This window comes from Cupressus sempervirens, chromosome 1, assembly GCF_028749045.1.
Source record: "Cupressus sempervirens isolate cs-2001-9-10 chromosome 1, ASM2874904v1, whole genome shotgun sequence".
In the NCBI taxonomy this organism is placed as follows: domain Eukaryota; kingdom Viridiplantae; phylum Streptophyta; class Pinopsida; order Cupressales; family Cupressaceae; genus Cupressus; species Cupressus sempervirens.
Window position 1 is genome coordinate 886455001 of NC_143118.1, and position 15871 is coordinate 886470871.

At 32.8% G+C, this 15871-nt stretch overlaps 1 protein-coding gene across 6 annotated transcripts in view; it reads right to left on the reverse strand.

Annotated features, from left to right (window-relative positions):
• Positions 1-11596, reverse strand: part of LOC149580673 (uncharacterized) — a 28332-nt gene extending 16736 nt beyond the window's left edge. Inside the window, exons 1-8 of one of the 6 annotated variants that reach the window (XM_089792677.1) lie at positions 11477-11596; positions 9589-9718; positions 8349-9506; positions 8107-8244; positions 6898-7091; positions 5889-6235; positions 5350-5749; positions 1765-3385 (exon numbers count right to left, since the gene is read on the reverse strand). In XM_089792677.1, the coding sequence (XP_089648803.1) occupies positions 3197-3385; positions 5350-5749; positions 5889-6235; positions 6898-7091; positions 8107-8244; positions 8349-9156 (2076 nt within the window). In that variant the 5' untranslated portion in view covers positions 9157-9506; positions 9589-9718; positions 11477-11596 and the 3' untranslated portion in view covers positions 1765-3196. Of the gene's footprint in view, positions 1-93; positions 168-1764; positions 3386-5349; positions 5750-5888; positions 6236-6897; positions 7092-8106; positions 8245-8348; positions 11378-11476 lie in introns of those variants that run through there. The other 5 variants (XM_089792684.1, XM_089792670.1, XR_016354073.1 and 2 more) reach the window with 5 other exon arrangements.
• Between the last annotated feature and the right edge of the window lie 4275 nt (positions 11597-15871).

The following is a 15871-nucleotide window of genomic DNA, read 5'->3' on the forward strand; positions in this document are numbered from 1 at the left end:
CCACATTCATGCCCTGGTAATGATCAAATGTTAGTTTGTCTTTCCTGCTCCATGGTTTAAAGCAAAACCCAGCAAAACAAGACAGAGCTGTACCTCTAAAATTTACAGGAAAAGTGCTAATCCAACCAGCAATCTCTCCAACTGTTAGTGCTGATTAGTCCTTCCTTCTGCCATTTTGAGTCATTTTCCACAGTTATCACTGAAGGACCAATCTGTTTGCTAACAAAATATAAATGGCTTTTAATAATTCAAGGAGATTTTCGATTGAATGTCCCAATATTTAGATAAAATAACAGGAATAGCTAAAAATGAATATTTCTCAACAAACAACATGGAAACAGTAATTTTAGAACTTAAAAACTGAACCACTGAAAAGTGCTAAAGGAGTCAGGCTTGAAGAAGAAATATCGCTAGAAAAATTCAAACTACAGTGATATAGATTGAGCTCTCACTATATGAGAAGCACTCTGAATCATCAAAATTTTAAATTTATTTTACCCTTGTTTTACCAAATATCTAAATAAGGCATCAAATTTAGAAAAATTAATAATAGTGTCTACGGAGCCATGAAAATTTTATAAGAAAATTGATAGTGGTAAGCAGAGCTCAAATGTTTTCAAAACTAATAGAACTTAACAAAATAGTTAAATATTGGTCAAATTCAAAACAATTTTTGAGCACACAGCTAAAATTGAACAACATTGAGCAAGATTTTGAAACAGGCTAAAATATCATAAATTGTACAACATACTCACCCAAATTGCAGAATCTACTATGGACTTTCGAATTGAGCACATCATCGACAAAACACCTTAAAGTCAAGGTTGCATGGAGACAGGGGTACTTGGATGCCTTGGAGACGGGGGTACTTGGATGCCTTGGAGATGGATACAGGTACATATTTTTCAAAATAGGAGAGGGGTTACTTTGAGCACATCAATTTTTTTAATATAATTATAGTATTTTATAGAAAACCTGAAAAGATATAATACACAAATTGTATAACTAGTAAGTATTGTATAACATTAACTTTGAAGATTATCATTAAATACACAAATTGAAATGTCATACAGTATCAAAGTTTCAAACTGATAAGTTATTACATATTGAAATAGGCCTGATAAACAGCAAGCTGATACACAAATAGAAAATTGAAACAATAATCAGACATATTAATCAAGGTCCTTCATTATGATGCTCTCCACTGAGTACCCGGTACTTGGGTATGCATACTAGTTCCCCGTACATATCCCAGGGGTACCCATGCAAACATGCTTAAAGTGCACCAACTTTCAGTCATTGATGAAACTTCTCACACTCTCACAACTGGCCAAGATATTCGACTACAAGGCTTTCAAAAAAAACTTTTAAATACGCAACAGATATCTGAAGATTTCCACAAGATAACTATATGTATCAACTTTAGAGTAATGTAACAAAGACAGCAACTTTACTAGTTTTCGTAGGATTTTAGCTGAACATAGCTTTAAATGTTCCTGTTTTCACCCTCTTTACAAAAACGGACAAGATTTCCAATAAGACAGCCAAAGTGTACCAAATTTTTAGCTGTAAAAAATTGATCAAAATAATGGATAATTAAGAAACTAGCATTAAATTTTCTTCAACTTGACCAAACTGATTAAAATTTTCTTCAAGATAATCAACAATCTACAAAACTATCTCGGCTTTTACAAAATTGAGCAATAGTCTTCACATACTTAAAATCGCCATAAATTTACAGCTTTACAAAACCAAAATCAAGGCTTTTTAAAAAACAAGGATATGTTAATTTCACTTCATTACTGTCCTATACAAAGAATGAACATAAAAATATATCTGTCATAAATTTATCATACTAGATTATTGGGTACATAAGGCTTTGATCCTGTCTTTCATTAAAAGTTTGCATTACAAATGTGACAGCTGCTATGATCTGATTCCGTATTATAAATGTGACAGCCACTGCAACTTGTGATCGTTTCAGATGTGATTGTTTCCAAGCCCAAATCAAATCTGGGTCATAACTTTTCTGCTGCTCTGCTATCATCCGTCCTCTTTGTAAAGCTTGTTTACTCTGACATGTAAAGGCTCTTAGAAGAGATCATTGATTATGTATGTTTTTTGCTATAACAATCATGGCCATGATGGCATACATGGAATTACCTCTGTTATCTTCCTTAGGCACAGCCATCCAATCTCTGCATTCACACCAGCTACCCAAACTTTCTTCTTCATTCTCAGAGAGGAGAACAGAAGATTACATGTTGACAGTGACACAAACAGCCATTAGAGGTTCAGCTGCCCTGCTTGAAGAATTGTATTTTGTTTTATTGATTGTGGATAAGGAGAAAGAAGAGGAATTTCTTATGATGGAGAAAGTCAAGCAAGTAGTTCCAGGTTGAGGAAGTCTGCAGAGGATTGCAGAAGAGGCTGGGGCCTGCAGAGCAAACGTTAATAAATTTATAAAATGCTGGTGTCTTGCAGAATGGCCCTACTAGACATTATCAGTCTTGGGAAGAACTAGACCAGATTTTGTCACAGAATTCGCAATGGTACATTGTGCGCATGATTTGTTTTCATATTAAAAATTTCATATTTATGCATAGCTAAAAGAGCAGTTAAGTAGCCAAAACTTAGGACATGGCTATTTTAATGCTTCTAAATGGTGTCTTAACCACTTCGCCATTGAATCCAAACATCTATGTAACATTTGTTTTAGTATGTTAATTACATAACATATAACTTGTAATCTGATATTCTTGGGAGATCAGCAACCTTCAAACTTCAAGATAAACCTTCTAAAGAAAACCTTTATTGAAAGAGAAGGGTCACAATTGAACATATACGTGTTGCAATTTTGTGTGGTAAATTCTTTGACAGTTGACAGGGGTACAAAACTTTAATATTTACATATTCCAATTCTGGCAACTTCTGTGACAGTCAGCAGGGGCGCAAAGCTCTATTCAAGCTTTCTTTGAGACTTGCAATCCCTTACTTATCCTGTATGTTATATGTGCCCCAATGGGACAAGTTTGTCCTTTATTTGTTACAAGAAATTCATGAGGTACTTCCATATCCAAAGTTAGTAATGCATGGCTTAACACTTGTAAGAGATCTTCAAACTACTTCTGTTGAAAATGGATTCTTACCAAAATTTCCATCTCTTTAAGCTATGAAATCATGCTACTCTAAGCTGTTAGTTCTTTGACTGAGCAATCAGGTTGTGTTCCTCTAGAAGCTTAACCAGCTGATTCCTTGATATGGGTTTTATAAAGAAGTCATCAACACCAGCTGCAAGAAACTGATTTCTACCACTATCCAATGCATGGCCAGTTAATCCCACAATTGGCATTTTTAAGCCCATAGCCCGCAACTTCTTAGTTGCCTGCTTCAAACACAATGGAAAACAAAAAATTAGAAAACAAAAAATATATAAATAAAATAAAATACTTAATCAACAAAATGATTTAAGAAAAGACAAATCAATCCTCGCGTCATTTAGTGGGCTCACAACCCTTGACCACATTAAGTTGGAAGCGGGTGTGTACGGATAGTGTAGCCAACTACTTGAGTACTGTGTGGAAGGTAAAAATGAACTCAAGAAAGAGCCAACAAATATATTTTTGTAGAAGAAGATATTTCTTATAAAGCATTCCTATCACATACATAAACTTGTTGGAAAAGGGTGTTTGAAGTTGATGTAGGGAGCTGTCAAAATTTTTAGTATTACAAGATGTTCATTGGACCTTATCGAGATTTGAAATGAGTGCCTTGGGAAATTCACAAACAGAAGATTTCTTTGACACACAAAGCTAGATTAATTTCAAGTTTACTAAGAAAGTGGAATAAGAGATCTCTATGATGCTAGTTGTGGAATCATGGTCAAGGAAGAAATCTTAAAATGTGTCGCATAATGGTGGACTGGTGTCCCTGAAGAATCATCCCACCCATATCAATGCCTTTGATAATCTCAAAAGCTTGACCATGGTCGCAAAAAAGACTGCTTTATTTTGTTCAGTATGTTGAATGACAGAAAGAAAGACATTAATATTGTCAAAGAGTGAGGAATGTATGATAGTTGACCTCAAAGTACATTCAGTTACATTTAAACTGTATCAGGGTAATAAGAAACCTACGAACTAAGGTGAAAACTTAAAAGCTAAACTTTAAATATAGTAGCATAGCCAATGAAACAGATTCAAAATACATAAACTCTGACCCCATTATCTAAGTACAAATACAAATGATCATACAATGAGCACCCCTCAAGGGAAATAAGGATTTAATGAAGACTAAATCTGGAGACCAAGGTTGGAAATGAACATTATCATGTGATCTATTTCCATGACACCGTAGATGGCCTTTGTTGTTGAGAGGAAGCATACTATATATATGCAATGCTCTATAATGAAATTGACAGTCTTTGGGAGCAAAAATCGAAATCATATTTGGTCAGAGATAAAACAAATGGTGTATATGAAACTTCCAAATCTCTGTACAAATAGAAGTACCTGTAATTAATCTCGTTGTAGATGATATATCCTACTGCAGTTTACCTTCGAGAAACATGGTGGTTTATCTCAACTAAATACTCATGGGAGTAAACCTTGAACAGGCCAAAACAAATCCTCAAACCATTGGGGCATAGATTTTTAAGATGGTTGAGCTGGCTAATGGTGCCATCAACAACCTATGATTAATACCCCATATTTAAAGGCATCTTGCAGCTGAGAGTGAGGGAGAGGTGGAAGTGACCGTGAGTTTATTGATAGTAAATTTCTTTCCATCCAGCTGGGAAGACGGTGGGGAGAGACATCCAAAAAATATCTGTATGGTGGAACCTGATCAATACAAATGCCAATAGCCTAAAGAAGCAAATTGGGTTCAAAATACCAACAACGTTGATTCCTAGTGTAGCCAATGGATGCAAACTACCCACAAGAATAATGTGCCATTTTTTAATAACTCTTATGTCTTGAGATTGGATTGCTTAGATACCCAAGTTTGTGATCATAAAGTGAGCAAGAAGTTTTTCTCGAGATGTAAGGGTGGATGACAAAATTGTCCTGATTTTAATGGAGGATGCGATATATGTATCTTTCCTGACCTCTCCAAGGGTTTAGGCCTGTTACCAATGCTCAGTACAATGAAACTAATATGTGTAGATGTAGTGTAAATAGTTTTATTGCTCTGACAGAGGTCCCGTATGCCAAGTAGGCAGTAGCCAGAGGACTTAATCCCCTTTATCTTTTTATCAATTCTCAATTCTTATTGTTAGTGCACAAATATTCATCTTCTCCAACTTAAAAATAACAAGAATTGCATGAGTAGACAGAAATATACTTCTACCTCTAAACCATTCATAACAGGCATCTCTTTGTCAATAAAAATCATGTCATATGAACACCCATTACGACACAGATCAACTGCTTTTTTCCCATTCTCCACATCATCACAATCAAGATTGAAGCTTGCTACCAGTTTCTTCAATATCTTCCGATTGACTTGATTATCCTCCACAATCAATACCTTTGGCTTGTTGCCAATCACCGAATAATCAGCATATTTATTTTCAGATATTGTGGCATCCAATCCTTTCCCATCTATCTGTATGTCAAATCGTTTTTTCCCTACCTCTCCATCTTCAATTACAGATTCACAAAGCTCAAAAGGCATCTTCAATGAGAATGTACTCCCTTTACCAACCTCGGATTGAACTGCAACTGTGCCTCCAGATAATTCAGCAATCCTGCAAGAGAGGAATAAAACATTTCAAGCTACAAAACTTCAATTTTGCTTATTTTATTCCAATGAATCAATAAATCCAATATTGCATGAAAACTGGTAAGAGTTGAGGAAAACAAAATTTGAAAAGTGCTGATACATACTTTTTAGCAAAACAAAGTCCAAGACCTGTTCCACAACCACCCTGGACTGAACCTGCTCCTTTAAACTGAGTGTAAGGTAAAAAAAGCTTTGCTCTATCTTCATTGCTGATACCTATGCCAGTATCCTCAACAGACAGAGTTATATTTGCAAAGGTTTTCTGTTTATTGATACTCCTTTTATCTTTTCCATTACAAGAGCAAAACTTGCATCTCTGCACACCCTCTGTTTGAAGGGGTTCCATACAGGAAGGATCTTCAGTAAATGTGCCATTGCAGACTATGTGAAGTCTAACTTTTCCATTGCAAGGAGTAAATTTTGAAGCATTGGAGAGATAATTAGCAAGAACCTGTAGCATTTTGAGAAATCAAATGCCGACTGATTTAGATTAGCTTAAGATTTGACTGTATTAAAAATTGACAACCATTTTGTTTCTTCCTATAATACCAAACTGCAAAAGCCTAGATACACAACTAAATCATGAAATGACATGAATACACCCTTGACCCTTGATATTAACAACACCATTTTTTCCGTAAAGCACAGTTATCATACACAAATATTGTTAGGATACAATCTATTGCCAGGAAATGAATCATCACTTAAACAGAATCACAATATTATTGGAGTAAAAATACTCAAGAAGTACAAGCAATGCATTCATTTGAGATTGAAACATCACAACTACCCTTAATGATACTTTTAAAATATCAGCAAAATGTAGTACAATCATGAAAAGTCAGTGCCTCTGAACTATGATGAGACTAATAGTTAAGTTTGATGTCAAGAGTATTAAGAATAAATAAACCTTCAGAAAACAACTTTTTGAGAGATCTCAAAGCAGTCAGCTGAAAGATCCTATAATAATAAAATATTTGATTTGCTACGATTGAAATCTACTAAAAACATTAGTTATGTGCATAGTCATTAATAATTGAATTCTTTAACATGCAAAAGCTGCATAATAGCAAGGTTTTACCAAAATATCCTACAAGACCATAGTAGGATTACCTGGCGTAGACGATGCTTGTCTCCTATCAGTTCATGATGAGAAAGAAGCTGCTTTGTTGCATCATCTATGCATATGCAAAACTTGATTCCTTTTGAATCAAATATATCTTTGAAAGCACATACTAAAGAACTTACGAGCTCTCCCATCTTGAAAGGTTGCTTTTCAAGATGAAGTTTTCCAGCTTCAATTTTACCTACACTCACATTTTTTTAACAACTACAACATTAACTCCATCCAAGAGTTGAAGATCACATCAAAACACAATAAAACACTAAGTAGTTGATCCTAGTATGGGGATGGGTACAAGTATAGGTTTGAGTACACACTTGCACATATATGTATATATAATAATGCTCAAATTATACAAACAAGAAATAAGCCAAAATTGCCACTAATAAAATATTAAAATACTTAATTTACGAAAAGAAAAATATTCATAAATTCAAAATTCACTGAAAAGAAAAGTATAGTCAATTGAAGAATTTGCAATCTATTTACTTGTTTATATTTGAAAAAAATAAGCTATTTTCCATGGAGTCTTAGGATAGGAGGATGTAGGAACGAGAAGACCAAGGGCCTAGATTTGATGGCTCTCATAGGGTCCATATGTTGTGTCCTTGTCACATTTCCTCTCACAATACAAAGGAAAGATGACAAGTAGAGGCTCTGTTATTAAGCTCAAATTTAGGCTTTTGACTCCACACCAACAATTCCTTATTATTTCTATACAGGTCTTCATTCTTTAGAAAACTAGGAATAACTTTGAAAAATCTAACCAGTAAAAATAATTAAGGCTACATAGTTTTAAAGCAATAAGTAAACAATGATCAGTTTAAGTCCATATTGGGGTTGGTAAATATTTTGCTCTTTTCTTTTTTGAAATTACAAGAAATCGAGGATTGATATTTTTTTTGTTGCCTTCCAGTAGGACATGCTTGGGTCAAGAACCCAGGGCAAACCTCAAGCCATCATAACCTTAAACCAAGATTGAAACCAAGCCCAACCAGGTAAAAGAGGGAGTTCTAAAGAACTCGGTAGAATAGCCCAAAAGAGGAGGCAATGATTAGACCTAAACAACTATTGAAAAGAAAAGATGCAAATAAAGACATCCTTTTAAAAAAATTGTTTTTATGTAGACAAGATTGTAGAGACTGAACTAAATAGCTATTGGAAACATTTTTTTAAAGCATAAGATAAAGAGCACTAACCCATGTCAAGCACATCATTCAAAATCCGGATCATGCAAGATGATGAAGCATCCATCATCTGAAGAATCTCCTGATGTTCGTCAGAAAGGTTACTTGCAAGCATATGGCCAATACCCAGCACGACAGCATTAAAAGGTACTGCAGGAGTTATCTCTGGTGAGCTTCTTTGCTAAGATTAGAATCTTTGTTAAAGGAAAGAGGGAAAATTAAAAATAGTACATTCATCTAATCTTTATACCTACCTCTTATTTCATGAAAAATGAAATTTAAGAATTGCTTCATGTGATCTATCTTCTCTGGGTGTTCCGCCTTGTTCTTTTGGAATGTTTGAATTGCTTTACTCTCTTTCAACCTGCATTTTGAAAGAGACTCTTCCAGTGCCTTGGTTGTCACATACAGTTGTTTGTCTGATTCCCTTCTCAAATATCCTCTTAAAAGGGCTATAAAAGCGAAAAAACACGTGATCCCTAAAACATTAAAAGCTTGGGGAGAAAAAAAGTAGGCAGACATAAATGAGTTAACTGCTACTAAGACAAAGAAGTATACACATGAAAGTCCAAAGATTCCAAAAGAAGAGGCTTCAGCTGTCAAATACAAAGATTGTGATAACAAAAAGGGAAGAGCTATGAGAAGAGAAAAATCAATGTACTGCAGATCCCACCTTGAAACATTGTTGCTCAAAGGACTTTTACCAGAAGAATTATCAATGAACCATAAAACAGAGACCACATGAAGCAATGTCCATGAAACACAACAACAAACTATTTGACTCCCTTCATAGTATAGAAAAAGACAAATAAAGAGCATAATAGAAAGGCATCCAGCAATTGCCCATGGAACTACAAAGGACAGTCTTAATCCTTCTATCACAACATGAATCAGTATAACACCAAAAAGCAATAGGCTGAAACACCCAACAGAGAAGAGAACTTCTCTTCTATGGTGAATCCATTGAAAATATTCAAAGCCCTTCAAAAAATTAGGTTCCTTTATTGATGTCTTCACATTATGCCACATTGAAGCTTGGGGAATCTTGCATCCAAAAGACATCCTTGATGATTGGCTCTTCACTAAAAACTTGTATCATTCCCTGCTTGAAAGCCGCGAATCTTTAAGGCCAAAACAACCAGCCAATAATATCATGCATCATATTGGAAAGGGACTATCTTGAGCATCTTTAACAATGTTTGCTGATAATGTATTAAACTTAAGATTTACAACAGAATAACCTTGCAAGATCCTCTCTAATCATTGTCAAATCTTTAAATCTCTCCTGTAGTTACCATACTACCATGTGGAATCTCTCGTGTAGTTACCATACTACCATATGGTTTTGGTGAACTAACCATTGACCATTTAGTTTAACTCCCCAACTTCTTATTCATGACAATCAATTCTATCTGCAAGATGTATACAGATCATTTATATTTAACTGAAATCTGCAACCTATGTACAAATAAAAACTCAAGCTTCTTCACTTACATTGAAAATTGTAGAATGTTCCACCAAATGAATTGGTATAGTTCCCATTACACTCTATCCAAGTCTTAATATTAATGCACTTTGTCTCCATAAGCTATTTCAGCTATAATGGTTCTATTTTGCACCTTCCCTGTCGTATGAACCAATCAGTATCCACAGCTTCAACAAATTGCGTGTAGTAAGCTGCTGAGTTGCCATTGAGCACAATAAAGCTTAACGACTTTGCCACAACTTTGAAGTCTAAAAATATCAATGTGAAATTTTAAAGCTTGATATAAATGCATAACAGCTAATTTTTATTCCGTCAACTTTGTGCAATTTTGCATATTTGAACTTGAGCCGTAGACAAAGTACCATGGCATTATATCAGAACGCAGCTGCATAGATAAACTTATACTGTGGACAATGTACCATGGGAAATTTCAGAACACAACTACATATTTGAACTTATGCTGCGGACAAAGTACCATGGGAAATTTTAGAAAACAACTACATATTTGAGCTTATGCTGTGGTCAAAGTACCATGCGAAATTTCAGAACACGAGCCACAAAGTTCAACGCAGAGACAATGGAGTGTGTCAAGCTACATTAAATTGGATCAAAATATACTCGGACGTTGAAAGACAACATTCATTTACCATCAAATCAGACCTACAAAGATCGCGGTATGCACAAGTTTTGAATGCAAACCTTGAAAATGTAGAAAGGTGGCACGATACTACATAAACACAGCAAGGCATAAAACAGTTAAAGAGTTCTTAAAAAAGGGGGCCGGGGATGGCAAGAATAGAGGCATTTCTGTTCAAAACAGTTGAAAAAAGAGTATTATTTGCATGGCTGAGAAAAGATCATGGAGTTTAAAATGAGGGTTTCAACACTAGGGCTTAACAGAATAGAAGAAATATACAAGACGAAAGAATGTGTTTCGTTATAATGTTTTGAAAAAACAGCTAGGATTAAACGATGAGATTTTAAAATTGTAATATTTTTAAAATTTCAAAAATCTATAAGAGATTTGTAAAACTATATGAGCAAATTTCCTATCCAAATCTTTGCATTCACCATTGATTGTGCCGAAAACCGATCGGAATAAAAGGGAAGATCACAAATTTTTCGAGCAAAATCAGCTCAGAAACTGCAGCATACAAATTTAAACGGATTTCGCTAATTCAACGAGATTTTCGATTGAACAGCTCAAAATTTAGTTAAAATGACAGGATTAGCTAAAAATACAAAAATCTTTATCAACAAATTTAAAACTTACAAAGTTGAACTGCTGAAAAGCGCTGAATGGGTCGGGCTTGAAGAAGAAATGTCGATAGAAAATTTCAAACTACGGGTAATACAAAATGAGCTCTTAATACTTAAGAAGCGTTCTGATTCATCAACTTTTTTTTAAAATGACCCTAGTACCAAAATAGCTAAATTATGCATCAAATTTACAACAATTAATAAGGATCTCTACAAAATCATGAAAATTTAATGAGAAGATTGATAAATGATGAGCAGAACGCCAAAATTTCAAAATTTAACGAGTCATTTTACAAAGTGGTTAATGCAGCTAAAACTGAACAACATTGAGCAATATTTTCGAAACGAGCTAAGATTTCATAAGTTGACGAAAATCTCCAATAAAATAGCTTTCGCAACTGGCCAAAACTTTCGACTGCAAGACTAAAAATACAGAATTCGGTAAGACTCGAAAAAAAAACTCTTAAAACACAACAGCTTTATGCTTTACTTTGGCAGGATTTTGTATGAACATTTTCACCACATTTATTAAATGGACACCATTTCTGATAAGATGGCTAAAATGTACCAAATTTTAGTTCAGAAAACTTGATCAAAATCATTGATAAATTAGAAACTAGCATTAAATTTCCTCACCTCACAAAATTGATTAAATTTTTTTTCAAGATAATAAACAATGTACCAAGCTTTCTCGGCTGTACAAATTTGAGCAACATTTTTCAGACCTAAAATGTCATAAGTTTACAACTTTACAGGACAAAAAAACTAAGATATTTTAAAAAAATAAACTGTACCAAAATTACAACTTTACAGGACAAAAAAATTAAGATATTTTATAAAAATAAACTGTACCAAAATTAAATGGCTATACACTTGCATAAGATTTCTATAAGAAAAACCAAAAATTATTCAAAATCATTAGAAAAAAACTGCTCTTATTTATTCAAAATTATATTGGTTTAATTTTCCTCTCAAACATTCAAGAGTGCTTTAATTGTATAATCCTTAAAAAAGACAAATATCATTAAAAAACAAATTTCTTACCATATTAATAGTAATTATTGTTATTACTTTCTTAGATATTATTTGGTTTTATCAATTATTTTTGCTTTCATACAAAACCACTTGTTATAAATAAAGAATAAAATTACAATTATCCTTATTATTATTTCTGAACTTAACTAGCAAAATCATAAGTAGATCGCCATGCTTGGCAAGTGGTTTTATCAAGTGGCTATGTGTCAAAGTAAAAGGGTTGCTTGCAATGAAAGCTAAAATTCAGTCATTTGTCTTGCATACGATGTGCTAACCCTTGTTTGTGGTGGTAGGGAAAATGGACAAAGAATAGACAAAAAAAAGCCCATTAAACTTCATTAATTACTATTACTTAGAGATGGCCTATTAAGTCAATAACCACATTGGTTGCTAAATATGAGAAACTGTTCATATGATATTATAGATATCCTTTAGCTCTAAGCTTTGTAGAATTTACCCCTTGACCACTACTTTCTTTTTTGCTTGATCATAATCATGAACTTAATCAACCAAACACCCTTCATTTGATTTAGAAATGGTGATTTTAAAACTCTTTTGTTCACCATGGTCTTGACAACTTGATGGTAGAATTTAGCTTTCATAATTAGGTTCATCTAGACCTAGACCTGAGCCATTCATTCATGATGACCTTCCCTATGTATTCTCTCATACAAAGATTTTCCACAAGATAAGTTAATGTATCAAATTTAGAGTATTGTAATAAATACAACAACTTTACAAGTTTTAGTCAGATTTTGGATGAACATAGTTATAAATGTTCCCTTTTCGCAACCTTTACAAAAAGGACACGATTTCTGATAAGATGGCTAAATGTATCAAATTTTAGTTCAAAAAAAACTGATCAAAGTCATTGATAAATTAGAACTAGCATTAAATTTCCTCACCTCACAAAACTAATTAGAATTTTCCTCAAGATAATAAACAATGTACTAAACTTTCTCAGCTTTACAAATTTGAGCAAGATTTTTCAAACCTAAAATGTCATTAGTTTAAATTGCTTTACACGACAAAAAACAAGGTACTTTAAAAAATTGAAAATAAGTTGTACTAAAATTAAATTACTACACATACATAAGATTTCTTTAAGAAAAACCAAAAATCATTAAATTTTCATAGTTATGCAAAACCACATCAAACAACATTTTTTTCCAAAATTTTCAAAATTAAAATTCAAACAAAATTAATTTTGACTCTATAAATTTTAATAAGAATTGGAGAAATTAACTAAAATTAGAAGAATATCATCAGTTTATAATAATATAATCAGAGTTCAATCAAAAAATGTTTTCCTCAAAAATCATCTTCATTACTTTCTCTAGGAAAAAACTGCTCTTATTTATTCAAAATTATATTGGTTCAATTTTCCTCTCAACTATTTAAGAGTGCCCCAATTCTATAATCCTCAAAAAAGAGGGGTTAAAAATCAAATATCATAAAAATTAAATTTCTTACCATATTACTAGTAACAATTATTATTACTTTCTTCTACTATTATTTTCTTGAATTATTTTTGCTTACATACAAAACCATTTGTCCTATTATAAATAAAGAATAGAATTACAATTAGCATTATTATTTAACCTAACTAGAAAATTCATGAGGTATAAAAAGAATGTCATGCTCGACAAGTGGTTTTATCAAGTGGCTATGCGTCAAAGTAAAAGGGTTGCTTGTAGTGAAAGCTAAAATTCAAAGTCATTTGTCTAGTATGTGATGTGCTAACTCTTGTTAGTGGTGGTAGGGAAAATGGACAAGGACTAGACATAAAATGCCCATTAAACTTCATTAATTACTACTACTTAGAGGTGGCTTATTAAGTCAATAAACACATTGGTTGCTAAATATGGGAAGGGGTTGATCATATGTTATTATAGATATCCTTTAGCTCTAAGGTTTTGTAGAATTTGCCCCTTGACCACTACTTTATTTTTTGTTTTGTAGAATTTGCCCCTTGTTATTATAGATATCATTTAGCCTATGTATTCTCTCATACAAAGATTTTTCACAAGATAAGTACATGCATCAAATTTAGAGTATTGTAATAAATACACCAAGTTTACAAGTTTTAGTCAGATTTTGGATGAACATAGCTATAAATGTTCCATTTTCACCACCTTTACAAAAATGGACATGATTTCTAATAAGATAGCTAAATGTGCCAAATTTTAGTTTTAAAAAAAACTAATCAAAGTCATTGATAAATTAGAAACTAGCATTAAATTTTCTCACCTCACAAAATTGATTAGAATTTTCCTCGAGATAATAAATAGTGTACCAAGCTTTCTTAGCTTTACAAATTTGAGCAAGATTTTTCAGACCCAAAATCCCATTAGTTTAATGCTTTACACGACCAAAAACAAGGTATTTAAAAAAATTAAAAATAAGCTGAACCAAAATTAAATCACTACAATTACATAAGTTTTCTTTAAGAAAAACCAAAAATCATTAAATTTTCACTATTATGCAAAACCGCATCAAATAACATTTCTTTTCAAAATTTAAAAAATAAAAATTGAATTTGACTCTATAAAATTTAGTAAGAATTGGAGAAATTAACTAAAATTAGAAAATTTCATCAATTTATAATAATATAATCAGACTTAGTAAGACTTACCAAAAATGTTTTTTTCTCAAAAATCATCTTCATTGCTTTCTCCGTGATAACATTGCTCTCATTTATTACTTTCTTCTACTATTCTTTTCTTCAATTATTTTTGCTCGCATACAAACCATTTGTCCTAGTATAAATAAAGAATATAATTACAATTAGTGTTATTATAATTAAACGTAACTAACAAAATCATGATGTATAAGTAGAATTTCATGCTTGGCAAGTGGTTTTATAAAGTGGATATGCGTCAACGTAAAAGGGTTGATTGCAGTGAAAGCTAAAATTTAGAGTCATTTGTCTAGTATGTGATGTGCTAACCCTTGTTGGTGGTGGTAGGAAAAATGGACAAGGAGTAGACATAAAATGCCTATTAAAATTCATTAATTACTATGACTTAGAGGTGGCTTATTAAGTCAATAACCACATTGGTTGCTAAATATGGGAAGGGGTTGATCATTTGATATTATAGATATCCTTTAGCTCTAAGGTTTTGTTATAATTCACGCCTTGACCACTACTTTCTTTTTTTCTTGATCATAATCATTAACTTGATCAACCAAGCACCCTCCATTTGATTTATAATTGGTGATTTTAAAACTCTTTTGTTCACCATGGTCCTAACAATTTGATGGTAGAATTTAGCTTTCATAATTAGGGTCATCTAGACCTAGACCTAAGCCATTCATTCATTATGACCTTGCCTATGTTTTCTCTCATGGGAAGTCAGAGGCTTCATTGTTCACATTTGATGATATATTTTTATATCTTTTTTAAACCCTAAATGTTAATTAAGGGAATCTATGAAGTTAGTCCTATCACAATTAAAGATATACATTGTCATGAAGTGTTCATTGATACCTATTATTTCCAATCAAATTAGATGTACCAACTTACACATATGTATACGACTTATATCACAAATCACACATATATGATTATCTAGAGCATACATCGCATCTACACAAAGGACTAGCTTGAATACACTTCACAAGAATTCACAAAATTGAAATCTTTGACATGCACGCAATACACAGTGAGTAGCTCCAATATACATCAAAAGACAATAGTAATTGGATTATAAATGAATAAAAAACACATTAGTTATGGGGTTGTATAGGCATCGCATATATATAATAGCGTATATCTTACATATACAATGGTTTACCATACCCCATCCATTGTCCATCCAAGAGAAAGGAAATGTCAATGTATTGCACACCACACCATGGGCCATATTCCTTTTCCTCATCTTTTTCACTAGTGAATAGTTGGGAAGAGGATTTGGTGCATACCATACTACATGAAGGGTTTGTCCTCAACCCCATCAAAAATTTGGGATAACAACTTAGTGCTTCTCATACTAC